The following is a 20,254-nucleotide window of genomic DNA, read 5'->3' on the forward strand; positions in this document are numbered from 1 at the left end:
CGCTCCTCATAAGACTTGCGCTCCAGACCCCTCACCAGTTTTGTTGCCCTTTTCTGGACGTGCTCCAGTGCCTTGATGTCTTTCTTGTAGTGAGGGGCCCAAAACTGAAAACAGTACTCAAGGTGTGGCCTCACCAAAGCTGAGTACAGGGGGATGATCACCTCACCTCCCTGCTCCTGCTGGCTACACAAAATTTCTAATACAGGCCAGGATGCCATTGGGTTTCTTGGCCACCTGGGCACACTGTCGGCCCATGTTCAGCCAAGAATCGACCAACACTCCTGGGCCCCTTTCCTCTTCACAGTCTTTTAGCCACTCTGCCTCAAGCCTATAGCATTGCATGGGGTTATTGTGGCCAAAGTGCAGGACCCAGCACCTGGCCTTGTTAAACCTCATCCCGTTCGCCTCAGCCCAGCAGTCCAGCCTATCCAGATCCCTCTGAAGGGCCACCCTATGCTCAGGCAGACCGACACTACCTCCCAACTTGGTGTCATCTGCAAACTTACTGAGGGTACACTCAATCCACTCATCTAGGTCATCAATAAAGATATTAAGCAAGATAGGCCCCAGTACCGACCCCTGAGGGACACCACTTGTAACAATACGGCAGCTGGAGTTAACTCCATTAACCACTACCTGCTGGGCACAGCCATCCAGCCAGTTCTTTACCCAGAGAAGAGTGTACCTGTCTAGGCCACAGGAAGCCATTTTCCCCAGGAGAATACTGTGGAAGACCATGTCAAAGGCTTTGCTGAAGTCTAAGTAGACTACATCAACAGCCCTTCCCTCATCTACCAGTCTGTTCACATGATCATAGAAGGAGATGAGGTAGGACAAGCACGACCTGCCTTTCATGAACCCGTGCTGGCTGGGCCTGGTCCCCTGGACGCTCGTCCTCCTGCCTTTCCTCACAGCAGTCCACCAGGGAGCAGAGTTCTTCCTACATGAAATCCAGATAACCTTGCATGTTTTGAGAAAAATATAAACTTACAACATTGCAGACACATCATGATGTGACTGAACACATTGTGTTCTACTGATGCCAGTCTTGCAGCAGCACCTTTATCAAATAATCCTGTCAAGGCAGAACAACTGAAAGGGTTGTATACAAATTATTTCCTGTCCATTATATATCTACAGGATTGTGTTTTCCACGCTTGGAAAATTTCAATTAATTCAATGAGTGTTTGAGTTGAAACTATCCCAGGATTATCCCTATGAAGTTTTCCTTCTTATCTGCAGGCCTGATTGTATGCCTGCTAGGCCTTGCAGCAATCTCCCTGTCTGAGTAAAAGCCTCCCTGGACTTTGCTGTGCTTCTTTCACTCCTTTCTTGTCCTGCCTGCAGTCTTGAATCTTCTCTCAAAATGTCACCAGCTGCTTTTAAAGAAAAGGAACAAGCTCCTCCTTCTAGAAGGTTCCACCTAACCCAGTGATTCTCTTTCAGTGTAGTGGAACATAAAAACCAAAAGCAAAACACAAAACCCATTACCGTTTCCATCACCTGTACCCGTGCATTACAGTTTCAGATTTAAATTTCAACCTCATCACCACCACCAAAGCTGCAAAACCCTCCACAATCTCCTCAGAAGAACACTTAATGCCTTGAGAAAGCTTCTTATAAGTCCATGGGCGAGGAGTGCCATTGTAGTCTCCTCCAGCGCTCATAGCTGTCTTCTTCCTCCTCCCCTGCCTTCCGCACTCTGCTCTGCTCAAGTTTTCCTTCCTGGCTGACAACACTGACACTTCAGTTGTCATCTTTAGGTAGGAGGTAGGATGCACACCTGAACCCACAGTGTACAAAGGGACCATGGCCTATCTGACAGACAGCTGGTTTAGGCCTTGATCCTGTGATAATCTCCAAGTGGGGGAAACCTAAGATTGAGACCTTCGTTCACTACAATTCATTAAGGCAGTGCAAATAAAGGCTTTACTCATTCAACTTCTTTGCAAAAACTGGCACAAGCTTGTTTTTGTAGTACTTAATAGAGTTTCACAGCACAGACACACAAGTTTCAGCACAATACTGGCAGAATACAAATTTCAAAAGGAAAGCTTTACAGTAATAATCAACACAAAACCAAAAATGACATAATGTCCCTGGTAAACACGTCAGTATTATCTCATTGCTTTTTCCCCTAAGCAGAAGCACATCTCAGGATACCACGGGTAAAAGATGGTAAGTATCAAACTTGACTTTAGAAACTTTTGAGAGAGAAAGTTCACATGTAGATGCTGTATTCCTTAGTTCAGCTTCAGGGAATTTTGTGACTAATTTACTAACAATTACAGACCTTGCCTCTCCATTGCTTTCCAGCAACCTTATCTGTTTTTTAACTAAGCTGGAAAGCCAAATAATGCCACTGCAAGGCAGATTCTCTTATGATTGTTGTGAATACAGATGCCACACATACACACTTCATAGCTGGTGTCAAATTACAGTGAAATCCTGCTTTGTTTGATTAAAAAAAGCCCATAACAATTCTTACCAAGTGAGTGAATCTCACTTTGCAATTAGTGTCATCCACACTATGCTCTAATAATTACGATTATCAATGTAATGACAAAGTGATGCTACAAACACCAAGGTAATTTAGCCACAGGTGAGACAGCACAGTGTTGTATTCTGGTACAGATGTTTAGGACACAAGAAATAATGGAATCTCAAAAAGGATAAATGAGAAGAAAAAGAAAGGAGATGTGAAACATAATTGGCAGGCTAGTATAGCCAAAGAAAGTGGAGTACGGGGGAAAAAAATAGGAAAAAAATTCGGAGAAAAGAAAATAAACAAGAATTTCTACCTAAACTTTATTTTTATTATATATATATTAAAATATAAATAAATAGTGTTCTAAAACCAAACAGGATAAAACGTTTAAAAGCGCCTAAGAAATTCTTCACCTCAGTGCCCCTGGGTGAGCCTCTGAGCATCTCGGTGCAGCCACAGCAGGGAGCACGGAATGGCTGCAGCCTCAAGCAGCAGAGAAGCACAAGGATCACCTCTTCACAGGACAACTGCTGCAGCACATAACCGTGATTTTCACTTACAAAAACATTTAGCAGCCTTATATAGATGTTGAACAGGTACATCACAAACTTCCTCAATGCACAACTATTTCACCTGCTGTCCAGTTTGTGGAAGATATGGTTAAGTATTGCCAGGTTTCTGCACAAATGGTCCATTTTAATGGAGAAGTTTGCTTATGTTCTACATGTGGCTGCTTTGGATAGTGCAGTAAGATAAAGCTAAGAAAAGGAAAATCATCTTCTATCAAAAGGTATTTTAACTGAGTGGAAAACCTTAAGACAGCACTAGGATGAAACCCTCGACAGAAGAAACAAAAGCTTCAGGGTTTCTCTGGAAAACATAAAGGGAGCAGTTTAGAAACACATTAAGCAAAATAAAAGGTTGTATACTCCAGCTGAGAGGATATTTCTTAAAAACTCAGTAGTTTTGCCTTCCTCCTGATTTCAAAACACAGACATTCTTCAGAAGGGATAAAAACTGCAGTGTACTGATTTAATTTGTGCCCATTAGAGCTTATTCATTTTTCCCTGTGAATGATCCTCTGCACAACAGCACAAGGTTGACAGAGAGAAGACCTAGAGGAATAAGGTGCTATAAAATGAACCCATAAAGCAAACAGAGCAGAATTCCTATTTCTAAATAAATGGAAACTCCAATGGCAAAAGAGAGCACTTCCAGCTCTGTTTGTGGAAAACAAGTATTTCTATGAGGTTTTCTGCATTTTCTGTTTTTGTTTGTTTGATCTTGATACTCCTTATAATGCCTGTTTCTTAATTCCTAGAAATCAGCAGTAATAACTATGATTTCAGCAGCATGCCCCAGTGTCTATATGGCCACCAGCATGTCCATAAAGCTTTAGCTGTATGCTATATAGCTGTAGTAGTTTGAAGGACCAAGGCTTAAAAAGCACCAAGCTACCTGTTGTCTAACAAATCACCTTAATATTTATGTACAGAGCCTGCACAAAATCAAGTTTCAGCATTTGGCAAGACTTAAGACACCATTTGCCAACAGGAGCATCTAGACGAGTAGTTTCTGGAGAGTACAACCTATATATATGTAAAAATTCATAAATCTTCCAGTTTCAGAAATAATATATCACAGTTCTGATCCTTCAAGCACTTGTTATCATAGCTACTCATACACACAAGCACTTACTGATTTTGTGTTTAAATGTGAACTAACAGCATTTAAACATCCAGTCCCTAACCGTACTTCACTCAGGTTTCCTGAGCAGCCAAGGAGGAAAATGAAACAGATCTGGACTAGCCTCAGAGCAGCTATTTTCAGACTTCTGCACAGAAAACTTCTTAACTCTGATGCATGTTTGGAAAGCTTAGTGGCAGCAGTTTGGTACCTTGGCCAGGACAGGCCTACAACAGCTGCCACCCGCGCCAAAGCAGTCTGGAGACAGGCACTGCCAAGGAAGTGCAAGCAGCAGTTCTTCCTTTGGCTCGCCAGAGGGAGAGGCGTATTTAATATATCCCGTACCACCTAGAGGCACGTGGCTGCTACGAAAGTCCTTAGAAGAGACCACATTCAGAACGTGGTGGGAGGCACCCCCAGATATCATCTTCCTTAGCAAATATGGTGTTTTGTATCGCTGGTTTTAAGTCTTCATCCCATACAACGTGCCCACGTGCCATCAGCTGGAACACCTCTAGCACGCTCTTCGGCTCTGATAGGGAACTCAGAACAGCGTGATGTTCTCAGATGAAGTTTGGATCCTCTCAGGGAGTAAAAATATAATAGAAAGACCCAGTAGGTATAAACCTGCAACACCCCATCTGTGACCAGTCTCCAGTCCTTCCTGACATGAGCTGGGGAAAGTGAGGAAAGAAAGACAACAGCAGTCCCATTTGCGACAGCTTTCTCTCAAAAGCCACATGGATCTGGGCCCCACAAAAGGTTCTGTCACAACGTGGAAACCAAACCTCATGTAATAAATTACAGGAAAGGATTCCCATTCTCTTATTTGTTTTAGATGACAGGAAAAATGAAATCACTGGTAATGCCTCAGAAAAGCCACTAGCTTGCACTGCTCTACACCCTTTTTGGATAGAGAACGGACAAAAAGAGGAAACCATTTTAAAACCTAATTCTCTTCCCTATATGAAGAAACTCTAGTTGGCTACCAAGCCTGTAGTTTCCTACAGCTTTTTTTTTTCTTTTTTTTTTTTTTTCTTTTCATAAAACAAACACCCAGCTGTTTTTTCAGTTGCTACTTCCCTGTCCCATATTTGAAAAGTTTTCACAGGCTGGCAGGGGCCTTGCGCTCTACAACAAGGGGACTTGATCACTTTATCAAAGTTTCCTTTTACTTCCATCTCATGAAAGTCTTAGAGATGCTTTGTGGAAGCACCTTATGCAGCCAAAACCTTTTTTCTATCATCCTTAAAAGTGAGCAGATTATTTTAACATAGTGTTGCCTGGATAACAGGGAAGGAAGGAAACAGGAGACCACCCCCAAATATCTCAGAAGACATTGTGTCAGGCACTTGAAATTTTAGTGAAAAAAAACAATTCACACTCAAACTGAAATTACAATGTATTCAAAGTGAGCTCAGCACTCATAAGAGCTAAAATAGGAGAAGAAAAAATATTTTCCACCGCAAGAACCAGCAAAATTACAAGCGTCTTAACCAGTGACCAGCTCTTAGACCACACTGCACATTCATTTTCCAGGTGCCCGTGAGGACACCAACACATCCACGGGAACTGAGGTAAGATGAAAGCTTTTAATTCCTGCAAACTAAACACGAATCAGACAGCTGTAATTACAGCTGCGACCTGTTTGAAAAAGCAGCTCAGTGCTGAAGGCTGGCATGTTCCTGCAGGCCAAGTTATTGCATTTCCAAAACCATGACTTCTGACTGCAACTACAAACGGACACTCTGCTACGTGCAGCACTATGTTGTTAATATAGTGTCACCACTATATTATTAATAATATTCAAATACAAGTACCAGACGTGCAGTTCACCCTCACTTTGTAGTGATCTTAAACAATCAACTATGCGAGCTTGTCCGTCTGGAGCCAGGGCCTGCATTAATTTCCCCGGTTGCCCCCATTGCCAGTCCTTCCCGTGCCAGCCCGGCAGAGCAGGCACCATTTGAGTGGAATGTCCACGAATTTGGCGGTAATGCTCGGGGAAAGAGAAGGAGCGGGCCGGAGCTCAAGAGGGACAGACAGACGACAAGGAAAATGGGACGGGGCACATGCCCTGTCACAGGGACGGGAGATAAACCACGCTTTTTTTTGTAAAAAACGAGTCTGGCACACGTTAGCTCGAGCACGTCATCGCTCGTTTATACAAATCACAGCCGCCTGTCACAGCGCCGGAGCAGCCCCTCCACCAGGCCCGGCCGCAGGCCGCCATCTCGGGCCGCCCTCCCCCCGCGGCCACCTCAGCGCCCGGCCCGGCCCCGCCGGGGCGGTCACCGCCGCCGCCCCGCCCCGCTTTACGACAGCCGGTGGCGGCTGTGCGGCGGGGCCCGGGGCCGAGCGACGAGCCTCGGACCTCAGCCAGCTCGGCCCGGCCGTCGGCAGTGCGAGGGGCCTGGGGCCGGGCGGCAGCCGCGGTCATGGTGAGTGCGGTGGGGGCCGGGCCCGGCCGGCCGCGCTGCGGGAGCTGCGGGGGCTCCGGCCCTTCCCGAGGCCCAGGAGGGCGGCACGGCCTGCAGGGAGCCCGCTGCCCTCGGCACGGCCCTGGAGGCCGGGTTCGAGGGGCTGCGGCGCTGAAAACCACCCCCCGGATCCCTCCCGGCCCCGCCGCCCCCATAGCCCCGCCGCAACCCTGCCCGGCGCTAATGGGTTAATGGCGCTCGCTTCTAGAGACAGCCTTTTTGTGTGTGTGTGTGTTGTCTTGTTTCTCTTTCTTGGTAAACAAAGACTTTGTTTCCTGTGCAGGCTGGTACCATGGTGGCGGTTGGCCTGACCATAGCAGCAGCTGGATTTGCAGGTTTGTAGATGTGTTTAACGCCTGCTTCTGCACCGATGCATTTTAATACCTAATAGTGGACACTGCTGAGAGCCTGTAATGTGGCAGTAGTTAAACAAAAAATATTTTTTTTTTATTTTTTTATGTCTAAGAAAATTCCTTATTCCATATTCTAATCCGTAAGTTACTAGTCAAACTGAATTGCCAGGTCTTTATGAAACCTCACACTTAGTCTTGTTCAATGCTAATTTCTTTCAGGTCGTTATGCACTCAAAGCTATGAAGCAAATGGAGCCCCAAGTAAAACAAGCACTTCAGAATCTACCGAAACCCGTAAGTTTTTATCAATGGCATCTTTTTATTAAAAAGTGTACTCAGTGAAGTGGCTGCAGACTGTTGTCTCTGTGTAGTATTGCATCTTCTAAAATTAAACATAATTTTGTCACTATTAACAATCTGCGATTCTGATGGTAGTTGACTAATAGAGACGTTGTTCTGGCAGGTTTAAGTATTAATTTAAGTTACAGTGCTCTCCTTCAACTGAATTCCTTATTGCAAGTGCAAAAAAAGCTTCACAATACTGTTACTGACTAAAAGCTCAGCAATCATGAGTTGTTTTAGCTGATGTAGTTAAACTTACATAATCATTGTATTCTAAACGAACACACTTTCCCTTCCAGGACTTCCGTGGTTATTATAGAGGTGGATTTGAACCCAAAATGACTAAACGAGAAGCAGCTTTAATACTAGGAGTGAGGTAAAAGGAAATTTATTATAAATGAAAGGTAAAAAGGAGGGTGCTCAGTACTCAAGACTGTCCTATGCCAGTTCCCCTGGAAGCGTCACTGCCAAGCCAGGAAATAGGGAGTGTCTTCTCAGGATTTTCTGTACTTATTTGGGATTCTCTGGTGCATAGTAGTGTGCTCCAGGCTAACTCTAATTAGACTTCCATACATCTGTAAATCCCAAGCACATTCAAAAGCCGGTCCTAGTAAACATGCCATTTTCATGAAGACCTGGGGCTGATTCTGTGTGGGGAACAGGGTTGTGCTGCTCGCTTGTGGTTGCTGTCACTTCCGTTGAATTTTAGATCCTGTGTGAAAGTGCTGCACACCTACTTCCTGCATGCAAATTCATCACTTATTCTAGAATATCTGAGAGAGGAGTAGCTTTCCCTGCCAAAACTTGGCCTAAAACTTGGTCTAAGACCAAATACGCAATTTTATCTAGTATGAGAGAGAGTAAGAACCATTTCTCTTTGAAGGCAACTTTCAACAGGGAAGTTTGTATACAAATAATTAAAAACAATCGATTAAGTTTTTCTTTTTTTCAAGAGCACTCTATGAAATTTGACCCTATAAAAATGTTACAATCTAGTTTTGTTCCTTTTTGATTGACTATTCAGTTTGAATTCACACAGGCATTTGAGAGAGCCCTGTCTGGGACATACACTGTAGGATCTTGACGTGGCTAGCTACTTCTGCAAGATAGTGTAATTCTACTAGATTTCAGTGGGAGCTAAATACCAAAAACATTTTTAAGTACTGCTGTGTCAGGATAAATCCTGTTAACTTGGTTGTTACCAAAATATTCTTGAAAATTTGCCCCTATTTTTATTTTTTTTCCCCTCAACTCCAGATCGTGTGGATGTTCCGAAGCATATTAGACTGCTATAGCATGTCCTTACAGCATGTCTTCTTGGGCATGCAATATATTGGAAAAACCCTAAAAAACCCTGCCCAGGACATAAATGTTATACATAATAATAGGAAAAGAAAAACGTACATGTAAATCAAAGAATTCTGGGGCAAGGCAAAGTGCTTGTTCTAAGACATCTTTTTAATCTGGAGGATTTTATAAGGTTCCCTCAAATTAGTTTTTCTTTGTCTTTTAAATTAGCCCTACAGCCAACCGAAGTAAAATTAGAGAAGCTCATAGACGCATCATGCTTCTGAATCATCCAGATAAAGGTAAGTAAAAATAATTCACATTGATCAACTAATACATATTTTTACCCATGAAGTGAACTGTGTGGGAAGTGACATTTGAACATGTTGGCTACTAAAAGGAAAAAAAAAAAGTGAAAACAGATTTTAGAGTGCCTAAATTCGTACAGTTTTGGAACATACTCTGGTGTTCGAATGGTTTAAAGCAAGCAGACAGATGCAGCAGGTCAGCTGATGCTTGCACTTTTCTGTGTATATCTGATTAAAATAAGACTTGTTAAACTGAGACAAAATCACCTCAATTTTAGGTGAAAGACCAGAGTATTTTTGTGTACTTTATATTTACCATGTGAGTTTGAGTTGATATGAATTCATTGGAAATTGGTCCTATATGGCAAGCGAAGAATTGAGCCTTCTGCTTCTGTTGAAGACTGAACTACAAAACACTGCTGCCGGTGGCATTCCAAAGGCTCAGAATCTAGTAACGCTTAAAGTTAGAAATTCAAGGTACCTCTGCCTATTCTGAATTCTGTATTCTTCAGTGAGTTAGAATTGTTTGTTAATGCTTGGCATTTAACTTTTTAATCCTCACTTAAAAGGTGAGATGGCCTCCTTGAAAGTGACTTCATTACTTGTTGTATGCACCAAAACCCAAAATACTTGTTTCATCTAGTGTGACATGAGGTTATCTTTCTTCTAGGTGGTTCACCATATGTAGCAGCCAAAATCAATGAAGCTAAAGATTTACTGGAAGACCAAGCTAAAAAATGAATTGGAGATTAAAGTCATAGGGTTTGTTTGTTCAAGTGATTTTTTTTTTTTTATAAACAGCTTAAGGCAAGTTTTAATGTCAGTCTTTGACTTGACACAAACGAGGCTTGAAAAATGAATGTGGGGAGGTATTTCCTTCCCTGATCAATTCTTAGTCGTGTTTTGGGAAATGTCTGAGGGAGTGAGGCTTCAAGGTTTTCCAAAGCTGTTCATTAATATTTGGTAGAAGCTGCCACTGATTTGGTTTGGCCAAAATTTCTTGCATGTTACTGGATGCTGACATGCCATTACCTAATTTTTGTTAATCTGGTTATGTTTTCAAATTCATGCTGCTGTTCTTTCATATGCCAAAGTTAGCATGATGAAAACAGTCTAGGGAGAGGGTGGAAAAAAAACAGGAGGAATTACTTGACAGGAAGATACAGGACAGATACGTGGTTGTTTCTAATTGAAGAAATAAAGTTGAAGAAACTGAATGTACTCAGTTGTCTTGCCTTGTGAAAAACAAGGTTGGTTCAGCTCTTAAGTGTTACTGATGGATCTGGAAGATCCTAGATTTTTTTAGTAGCTTCCAACTTTTAATGGATCTTATGGCAATAAATTGCAAATCTGTAATACGTACTGTAGTTTTACACGTTATTAACTACGAAGTTACGGTTCATGTGATAAGGTTTGCATTTGTAATAATCAGGAAAAAGGAAGTCTTTACGTCACTGGTGGTCACTAGCAGGGTCCCCCCCAGGGCTCAATATACGGGCTGGTTCTGTTTAATGTTTTTATCAGTGATCTAGATACAGGAGTTAAATGCATCCTTGGCAATTTTGCTGATGCTACTAATCTGGGAGGTGGCTGGAGGGAGGAGAGGCCTTGCAGCGGATCTAGATATGTTGGCACATTGGTCCACTATCAACAGCTTGACATCCACCAAAGACGAATGCTGGGTGCTGCATGGGACGGAGCAAAGCCAGACACAGGCACAGCCTGGGAGACGAGTGGCTGGAGAGCAGTTCAGCAAGAAGGGACCTGGGGTTGCTGGTGGCAGCAGGCTCAGCAACAGCCAGCAGCTGCCCTGGCAGCCAGGAGGTCAAGTCGTGCTTGGGGTGCGTTAAGCACAGCACAGCCAGCCTAAAGAGGCGATTCTCCTGCTGTGTTTAGCATTAGTGCTGCCTCACCCTGAGTATTGTCCCTGAAAGCATCCAGAGGAGGGCAGCAAAGCTGGTAGAAGGGCTGCAGGGCATGTCTGTGAGAGGAGGCTGAGGACACTTGGGTTGTCTCCTCTGGAGAAGAGGCTGGGGGATGACCTCACTGCTCTCTGCCACGTCCCGAGGAGGGGAAGTGCAAAGGCAGGTGCCGGTCTCTGCTCCCTGGTCACTGAGGACAGGGCATGCGGAAATGGCACAAAGATGCACCGGGGGGGGGTGTGTCAAACAGGACATTAGGGAAAACGTCCTTACCAAGAGGGTGGTCAAACACTGGAGTAGACTTCCTAGAGAGGCGGTCAACGCCCCAGGCTTGTCTGTGCAAGCATTTGGATTGGGATCTTAGTAACATACTCCAACTCTTGGTTAGCCCTGATGGGGTCAGGCAGTTGGACCAGATCGCTGTAGGTCCCTTCTGACCGAACTATTCTGGTCTACTTACATAAAACCAGGATACCTGAGCTGGATTTACCAGGCTACATGAAGCCAAACATACTAGCAGCTGTCTTATGTATCTGAATTGGGGCCAAAGTGTTCTGTCACGCTCCAGGAATCTTTCCAGCCTTTCTGCAACTATGGTAAAACTGCTGTACAACATATGTAATCATTAACACCATCTGCTCATAAATATACACTGGAGTGTGGAACTTTCATTTTTCCAGAACCATGCCCCTATTTCAATGAGGGGTGTTAAGTAGTCTCACATCCTCTGCCTGAACTTTGGCTACTCTGTAGCTGTATTGCTGTAACTAGTTCTAGGCCACCTAGTAATACCAAAGCACCATTATGGAAAGATTATACACTTTTACAACAGAGGCTCAAGATCAGTAATGGAAGAGTATGAAGAAGAAAATGTTTAGAACTTAAAATGAAAGAAATACTTTGCTTTACTACAGAACTTAAAGCAGGGTTAAAAAAAAAGGAAAACACCACACACACACACACAGCTGGAACACTGCCATGCAGCAGCTTCACAATTTGCATCTGTCAAGGCCTACAAAGAATGAAAGCTACTTAAGTTCTTTCCTGCCAAGTAACATTGACTGTTTTTAAACAGCTCTTTTTTTTCCCTCTCATTTGTTTTCCACTCTTGTGGCTGCTATCATTGAGGACTCTTCTGTTTACTTCAGAGTTCTAACACTTTGTTATTCAGGAGGGAATACTGTTGCCTAGTCTCAACACGTGTCATACTAAAACCACACATCCTTAAATGAAGTAAATACCTAAGCCTAGTTAGTACAACTCTGCTCTAGCTGTATGAAGTACAGGAACTGGAGGCACATACTGTGCAGTGTATTTTTTTTCCTTTCTCACTTTTAGCCAAATCAGGTAAAAGAATTTTCCTTTCTAATCAGTATAGCTTCAGCAGCGCATGTGCTCTCTCTAGCTTCTTACAACTCCATTGCTTCTCACATTTTTTTTCCTACTTCTGTTTTCTACATTATTGCTCTTGCTCATGCCCCCAAAAAGACTCGTTAGCATATCATGCTTCTAGCTTCTCAGAAACTACACCTGCATTAGTTCCTATATATGTTAGTCATGTTAAGCAATTCTTAAGGTAAGTCTTTTTAGATACATTAACTGATGTTTTACATCTTAATGCAAAGTTAGCATGTTAGAAAACTTTTTTTTTTTGTAAGAGTTAAAGGTTCAAGCTGCCTGGCAGGTAAGTTTCAACAGTTAGTGTTAACAGCTTGAAAACCTTAAGTCAATAGCAATTTAAATTTCTGATAGAAACAGTCCACAGATGGAAGATCAAAGTTTATTTTCTTTTACTACCAGCATACAAAAAAAACATATTGCACATCAAACAACCAAAACAAAAATAAAAATACTCTACTAAGGACTAACATATGTAGTTTATACAGAATAAACTTTCTGGAAATTGATCTTTTCAGTAGTTCAGGTTATGTCTTAATGGACATGACTAATTCAGCTTAGTGTTAACTAAAGCTATGTTTGATTTTTAAATACTGTACAGTTTAATAAATAAACCAAACAAAGCCTCAATGTAGAACAGTCACTGCCAATGTCACCCAGTATCCCTGCAGAGTATGAGAATTTAATAAATGTATTCCAGTGGTCTGCAGATTTTTCCTCTACATACAGCATTTAAAAAACATGTATTAAAACAGACCAGTTTCCAGACTAAACTAATGGAGAAATTACATTTCAGTGCAAAATATTTTAGACTGCATTTCTTTCTAGTATTCCTCAGGTGAAGAAGTGGTTGCATATTATTAAAAATGTAACAAAAGCAGCTAATGCTTTCATAAAGAGTATTATGTTAGGGATCCCCCTCACATCTCTGCCGTATTTTGAAAACAAAATAACATTTCCTATAGCCAGCAATTTTGTTTATTTAAATGTTACATATACTATCTCAAGGCACATCTGATGATATATTTATAACACAGTAGGTGTCAAAGTATGTTTAACATATGATTTCTTCAGGATCCCTCCCCTTTCTGTATTCCAAAATGGAGGAACTGAAAGTGCGGTGTCAAGACTGGCGATCCATATTCTATCTTTGGCAAGCTTATACAAGCACTATTTTAAATGTAATGTAGAAGAACTGTAAACTAGGAACTTCAGTTTATGAAACACCATTCAGCACTGCTTCTTCCTGATTATTTCCCTCCTCTTGAACAGTAACTTTCTTTTCATCAGGACTGTGCTGTAATTTAGAAGGCTCATCCCCAGCAGTTGTAGCAGGACCATTCACTGCCTTTTCGGAAGGGCAGTTTTCATCAATTGCATCTTTTGCCTTAAAGAGTAAGAACAGGATTATTAAAAATTCAGTAAAAAACACAGAATACAATGTCTATTTCCCTCTGGCTCACAGCAACCTTGCAACAGGAATTTTTGCATTTTATTATGCAATGCTACTTTGCTAAATATAGTATTTTAGAGTACATAAGTCCTTTAATTTGAACACTAAAACAGTTACTCAAGTCCCCACTGATATTCTACAAGCTAATGCTCAATTCTGTTTACTCAACCATTTTGACTTTTCATGATTTATTCTTGAACTCAGTACTCGAAGTGACCTAAATCAAGCATTCCTTTACTGTTTCACTGTAAGGGAAGAGAAAAAGGAAGTGTACATTTAAAATCGTCTTACCGCTTCTTTCTTGGTTTTGGCTAGTGTCTCCTTTGGAGGGTTTCTCTGTCTACTTTGAGATTCAGCTCGTGATATATAATCAGCTACTGTTACTGTACAAGGAAAAAAAATTAGTGACGCTCATATTAGAAATTTAACTTAGCATTATGCTTCATATCTTTTTTCTGCACAAGTTACGCTATAACTGGGAGATATCTCACAAAAGGCCTTCACTCTTACAGGTTATCAACTACATAGCAAGGATCAGTTCTTTTATGTTAATAAAATTTTCAACAAAATCTGTGGTAGCTGGTGATTATCTGAAGACAAAATCTTAAAATTAGTAAAACAGTAATTTTGGCCTGATGGCTTAAAAAGAAGGGATTTCTATACCCATCTTCAAGAGATCAAAACCTCTGGCTCTTTAACTATAGACAGTTTATTATTGGGATTTAACCATCTTCACTAGTGAAAAATTTCACACTCATAAAATTAAGGTAGGTTAAAATACAAAAAATATTAGGGGAGGTTCAGAATATGGCATCACTTACGATAAAAGATGCATTCAAATCCTTGTTACTTTCATGAAGCCACTGGCAAGAGAACTCACCCTCCTGGTACTCAAAAGGCAATCCACACTGTCAACTCTGGCTTGTGGGTGGGTGGATTAACTGTGACATGCGTACAGGCACTCAAGTGGCTCTGTATGAGCGAGCCTGTACCCAACAGCAGGACAGCCATGCTTACACTGCTATGGCTACACTTACTGGATGCTGGCCAGGGGCTTTCTGACCTCTTTTCTTCTTACCACCTCAGCACATGTTCTTGTAGCTTGGTTTTGTCTTATCCCGCCCTCTCGTAACCACAACAATTGAGAGTCAACTCTATTTTTAGAATACACAGGACTACAAATTTAAATATGCATTTGTATCTTTGATGAACTAAAGCATATTAGAGTTGGCAAGCATTATCTACTGAACAGTACAGTCAGTTACATTTAGTATACCATGCATTCAGGTGAACTGTTTTCCTGGGTTTAGCAGTGACTATGTAAGAAAGAGATTATCAGCACAGGAAGTGTAACACACAGGTTTTCTGTTACATTAACTGGACTTTTCACAACTGGGTCCCTGCATAATTGTTGAGACCAAGTGAGTTTCCGCACAAGGGGACTTATTTCTCTAAAATGATGTTCTGTACCCAACTCCTCTAATATAAAGAGGAAGTATGTTTTTACACACAGTGTAAAAGGCTATTTAATAATAATCTTAATAATCATATACGTAGCAGGAACCCAAAAAGTATGGTGACATAAATAACAACTAAATGACTGAAGTAAAATAAATGACGCTGTTAGTATTTAGGAGGAATAATTCCTTCTCTCAATTTCACTCACTATACACTGAGTATTTATGAAGAGATTAAATTATTAGAGCATTTTCCAAAGAGTATAACTACCAATGCTCTTAAGGTTGGTTTCAAAAATATTTCTTACGGAAATTGAAAATGGTATTTTGAACAAAAAGAAATCAACAGGGAAAAAAAGTGAGAAGACTTTGGCGATTTGGTTTTGTTCGTGGAACACTTTCATTTCAAGAAAAATACTAGAGGTTTTTGTAGAGATGACCAGCATCTCTTCCACCCCTTTATAAACTATCATTTTGTAACAAAACTACAGAATGCTGAAAAATAAGGTTACTTTTTTCTTAAAGTTTTAATTATTAGAAGAAAAAATGTTGTTGCTTTACAAGTCAAATATTGTATGAGCACCACAGATATACAGAAAACAAATATGGGTGAAGTTTTGAGCCTGTCAGTCTAGAAGACCTTCTGTTACTACCTTATGGCACAGATGTACAAGCATTTTCTGAACAGGGCATCATACTGAGAATTAGCTAGTTCACCTTTAACATTTCAAGTGTTAGTACACACAAAAGAAGTGCAACAAGCCACAACAACAAAAAAATTGGAAACATGCAACTTCATTTAAATTCCTCCTCCTTCCCACCCTCAATTTGTGGATGATTTACAATGTTCACAAAAGCTGAAGACTGATAGCAGAAGTCTGAATCAAGCTCTGGACTGGCAGATACCATGTAGGTTCCCTCACAGTGCCTTGCCAGGGCACCTACAACCTGCCATTCCAACTCTGCTTCTCAGCCAGTGCTGAAAAGGTTGTGTCACATTCAATGCAAGTGCGCAAATGCAAGTGAGTGCAGATCATGAACTTTTTATATACATCTTGATCCTGGACCACTGAAGTCAACAGAAGTTTGGCTATTGACTTCAATGAGAACCGGATCAGAAGCATAAATTGTATTTCCAAGCAAAAAGTTAGACATTATAAATTAGTTTCATTAGACAGATTAAGAACTTTATAAAAGTTCTCCTAGTGTAAGAAATGTTTTTCATCTTTATCTAGTAGTCTTATTAGTTATTAACCTTTATATATTATGCAGCTATATGTAAAACAGCAGACACAACATTCTCTCATGCTTTTGACCTGAGAATACCCACAGCTTCACTCGAATTACCTGGCTGTCTATCTTCTGCCTGACCCCTGAAGCGACGCCTGCGGCTACGATTGCGTCGCTGGGGTTTTTTGTCACTATCATCTGCAATTGCAAAGTTTACCATGAACTATTTCTGACGAAAAAATAAATTCTTCAGCAGTTTCAGCATGGGGCATTTCAAATTACTTCTGTTAAAAAAGACAGGCTAAGACAGTCTGAAAGAACAACAAATTTATACTGAAAGCATACACAATGAAGTAAATGCCAGATTTTACTTTTTTGCTCCTGGCTCGTGAAAACATTTAGGCATATGCTTAATGACCTCAGATTTCATTTATTAAATAACCGTACGTCAGAATTTAGCCACAACCATGAAGAAGAGTTTTTTCTACACTATTAAGTAACAGATTATATTCTTGTCCCAGTGAGTATCAAGACAATTTATTGAGGGAAAGTACTTAAGCAGAAGCTGGCTAGAGATAAATTAACTGCTTAAGTAGCTTTCCTACCCTGACACTGAGGTTACCAAGGACAAAACAGAACACTGATCAGAGCACCGTGTCTCTATGAAAACAGCATTACTAACTGAAATCAAAGTTAGTCTTTGGTATCTCCATCAGATACGTTTTACAAAAGAGGCATATGAAAGTACTACTGGAGCTCAGTAAACAAGAACTTTCATGGCACAGCCATGGAAGTAGAATTTTTCCTTTAATCAGACAGCAACCTTTAACAGAACAATGACTCACCACTAATAAAAATGAACAAGTATTTCACTGCACTTACATTGATAGCACACTTTTTCCTTCCAAAATTGTTCTGGGACTATCTAACTGTTTACATACCTAAACCATTCTCATTAACAGAAGCTGTATCAGACTCTGTCATTCCATCCATTAGAACAGCATCTTCATCAGTCCGTCGCCTGCGCGACCTCCTGCGGCGGTTACTACTGTGGTGAGATTCACTAGCATCGGTATCCACAGTCTGGTCTGACTCTGTATTATCAAGTAAGCTGTAAGGGTTGCTGTCCGGGTCTTTAAGCACTAAACGAACAGAAAGTTTGTATTTAAGATACTGTAGTTACACACATTTAATTTCCAGGCTGACTTAAATCTATGCTTCAAAACATTAGAACAATCTTATGAAAAGGTATAAATGCTATAGTTCTATGTGTAATGGTTCCTCTCTAACTAATCCAATGATATATATTCTGAGGCATCACAATGTGGCACTTAAATTACTGCATCACAAAGATTTCCAAGGTAATATTAAAAGAACTTTTTACTTTAAGCTGTTAAATGTGTAAAATATACCTTTCACTTCATTAGCAGGATGGTACTTCTGTCACTATTGAAGTGTTGTGAATTATCTTACACAGTCAAATTCTGATAAAATGTTAACTTCCTTTCTGTGATTTCTTCTCCTTCTGTATCTAAACACAAGCTTAACTCAAAAGGCAATCACAGGTAGCATGCCCAAGATTTCTAAACTTTAATGTCATTATTATCTGTGTATAGTAGAGGAAGGAAATGGAGATCATCGTGAACAGAAAGAAGATGATGAACAGAATTCCAGCGACAGCTTATGACAACAAAACATCACAGAATGGTTTGGGTTGGAAGGGACATTAAGGATCATCTCATTCTAACCCCCTGCCATGGGCAGGGACACCTTCCACTGTCTCGGGTTGCTCAAAGCCCCATCCAGCCCGGCCTTAAACACTTCCAGGGATGGGGCATCTGCAGCTTCTCCCAGCAATCTGTTCCAGTGCCTCATTACCCTCATAGTAAAGATTTTTTTCCAAATATCTTATCTAAATCTACCCTCTTTTACTTTAAAAAAATGACTCCTTGCCCTATCACTACACTCCTTGATGGAGTCCCTTTTCTGCTTTCTTGTGTATCATGAAACCCCACTGAAATACCAAAGTATTACAATTACAATGTAAAAGCAGAGTGTTTAAAAGTACTAAGAGGTCAGAGAGGGAATTGCAAGGAACAAAAACAGAGCTCAAAATACATTTGAGACACACTACCAGAGCTAATAGATGACTTGCCACCACGAGGTCCACCACGTCCACGACCTCCAGATACACTGCGTCCTCGTCCTCCAGGACGTCGTCTATTGTCACGCTGATGTCTGCTTTCTCTGTCATCTTCTCCTGCCAAGGACCAGTCACTAAGTTCATCTTTTCTCTCAGATTCTGTTTCAGAGGGATTAGAGAGCTCAGAGTTTGTACCTTGTACAAGAAGGAAAAAAAAAATTGGAAATGAGTAAGAAATGTGGGATTGTATTCTGGTTTCAGATTCTTAGAGAAGTCTTCTCAAGCATCAGGCCTAATTATACGTATTCTATAGCTATATACAAAAAACACATTCAAAATAAAAATTTATAGATATATCTTTTTATATAAATTTATATTAAAACATTTATGTGCACAAATAAAATACGAACAGTGTAAGTTACCTAGGTTTCTATGATTCTTAATTTTATTTGCAATAACAAGAGAAATAAGATCCAAGATTACTCAAACTGTAATTTATGTATGTGGATAAAATCAACAATTAAATACTACTTTCTCTTTGTGTGTACGCTGCAGGCATTTGATGCAGTTTCTAGGCAACTTCTCTGAAATTCCCAAGGACAACTTTGCCACCTTACAGCTAATGGCTGTCGCTAAGCAACCTCTTCTGGCTGCGGTAATGTGCTTGAAAAATTTAACTGTTTATATTAAATATCGCTCATAACTTCCCATTGTTTCTGAGCTAACCAAACCTTCACAGCTTTTTATTACTAAAAAAACCTGAACACCTACCATTTATGCTAAGCATCCAGAACCTCTCCCTACCAACAATTCTGGAATAAAGGTATTTACACTCCTATATAAACAAACTGAACATTCATTACGGTTTCAGTTTAGTCAAACAATTCACCAGGACAGAGTAAAAAAACTAATAAATATTATCAGTATCGTCAGAATTAACCTGATCAACATGCCATGATCAAAGGTATCATCAGTGCCAGGCCATGCAATTCAGAAGAACCGTGTGATTTCGTGACACAAGTGAGCTACACGGAGATGATCAAGAGTAATTTACTGTATTCAATTTTTCGCCCTGTTTACTAGGGCGCCTATGTATCTTTGTGAAATACGTCTATATTTAAGTGCAGACTTTCCAACTGGGGGGATGCAGCTGAGTGAAAAGGGGATGTGCACACTTCTGCGAGGAACTGCTACTCAGTTCCATAGAATACCTCACTACACCTAAAATAAATCCAGTTAGTTTCTACCCAAATTCAAAAATGATTACGAAGAAGCTTTGTGCTACATCCATTTTAAGTTTTAATTTTCACAGGTATGCTCATAGAATGACCATGATCACAGACAAGCTTTTCTCCTCCTCAGTCAAGTCAGATAATGTTACTTTAAAAAAAAATCGTCTCCTTAGAGTATCTGTACCTCTTGCACACACCATCACTTTCAATTTTTTGTCATACAACTGCTATCATTGAAAGCCAAGATTTTACCAGAGTTCAGTTTGCTCATTTTTTCAGTTAAAAATTTAACTTCAGCAAGAGTATAAACTAACTAGGTTTTCTGAGCTATGCGGAAAAAAAGGCAATTCTAAATTTTCAGGTCTACCTTCAACTCAACTACTCTGAACACAAAGAAATCTAAAGAAAAGCTATGGATTCAAAAGTATACTGAAGACTCGTTCAATAGCTGCTCTACAGTTGTAAAAACCACCACA

General features: G+C 40.6%; 3 protein-coding genes across 8 annotated transcripts in view; 1 reads left to right on the plus strand and 2 right to left on the minus strand.

Annotated features, from left to right (window-relative positions):
• Positions 1-3,613, minus strand: part of SOX2 (SRY-box transcription factor 2) — a 275,994-nt gene extending 272,381 nt beyond the window's left edge. The window contains exon 1 of one of the 2 annotated variants that reach the window (XR_005822346.1): positions 2,902-3,364. The gene's annotated coding sequence lies outside the window, so the exon portion shown is untranslated. Of the gene's footprint in view, positions 1-2,901 lie in introns of both variants that reach the window. The other variant, XR_005822352.1, reaches the window with a different exon arrangement.
• A 2,842-nt stretch (positions 3,614-6,455) lies between these two features.
• Positions 6,456-20,248, plus strand: DNAJC19 (DnaJ heat shock protein family (Hsp40) member C19). Of its 2 annotated transcripts, none has more exons than XM_040566498.1 (6): positions 6,456-6,615; positions 6,938-6,989; positions 7,227-7,300; positions 7,648-7,724; positions 8,867-8,937; positions 19,102-20,248. In XM_040566498.1, exons 1-6 carry the CDS (start codon positions 6,613-6,615, stop codon positions 19,107-19,109), a joined length of 285 nt encoding a protein of 94 aa, XP_040422432.1. In that variant the 5' UTR covers positions 6,456-6,612; the 3' UTR covers positions 19,110-20,248. The 2 variants fall into 2 exon arrangements, with proteins under 2 accessions (XP_040422432.1, XP_040422431.1); XM_040566497.1 differs by lacking the exon at positions 19,102-20,248 and adding an exon at positions 9,614-10,301 and having other exon boundaries at positions 6,458-6,615.
• FXR1 (FMR1 autosomal homolog 1) overlaps positions 12,632-20,254 on the minus strand; it is a 29,051-nt gene continuing 21,428 nt past the window's right edge. The window contains exons 13-17 of one of the 4 annotated variants that reach the window (XM_040566494.1): positions 18,538-18,705; positions 17,345-17,545; positions 16,521-16,601; positions 14,008-14,099; positions 12,632-13,650 (exon numbers count right to left, since the gene is read on the minus strand). In XM_040566494.1, the coding sequence (XP_040422428.1) occupies positions 13,480-13,650; positions 14,008-14,099; positions 16,521-16,601; positions 17,345-17,545; positions 18,538-18,705 (713 nt within the window). In that variant the 3' untranslated portion in view covers positions 12,632-13,479. Of the gene's footprint in view, positions 13,651-14,007; positions 14,100-16,520; positions 16,602-17,344; positions 17,546-18,537; positions 18,742-20,254 lie in introns of all 4 variants that reach the window. The other 3 variants (XM_040566493.1, XM_040566495.1, XM_040566496.1) reach the window with 3 other exon arrangements.

This window comes from Cygnus olor, chromosome 9 (genome assembly GCF_009769625.2).
Source record: "Cygnus olor isolate bCygOlo1 chromosome 9, bCygOlo1.pri.v2, whole genome shotgun sequence".
Lineage (NCBI taxonomy): Eukaryota > Metazoa > Chordata > Aves > Anseriformes > Anatidae > Cygnus > Cygnus olor.

Bases quoted from the DNA above. Each gene is read 5' to 3' on its own strand.
- DNAJC19 (XM_040566497.1), top strand. The intron at 7,301-7,647 runs GTAAGTTTTTAT...TTTCCCTTCCAG, and splicing joins TTCAGAATCTACCGAAACCC to GACTTCCGTGGTTATTATAG. The intron at 8,938-9,613 runs GTAAGTAAAAAT...TCTTTCTTCTAG, and splicing joins TCTGAATCATCCAGATAAAG to GTGGTTCACCATATGTAGCA.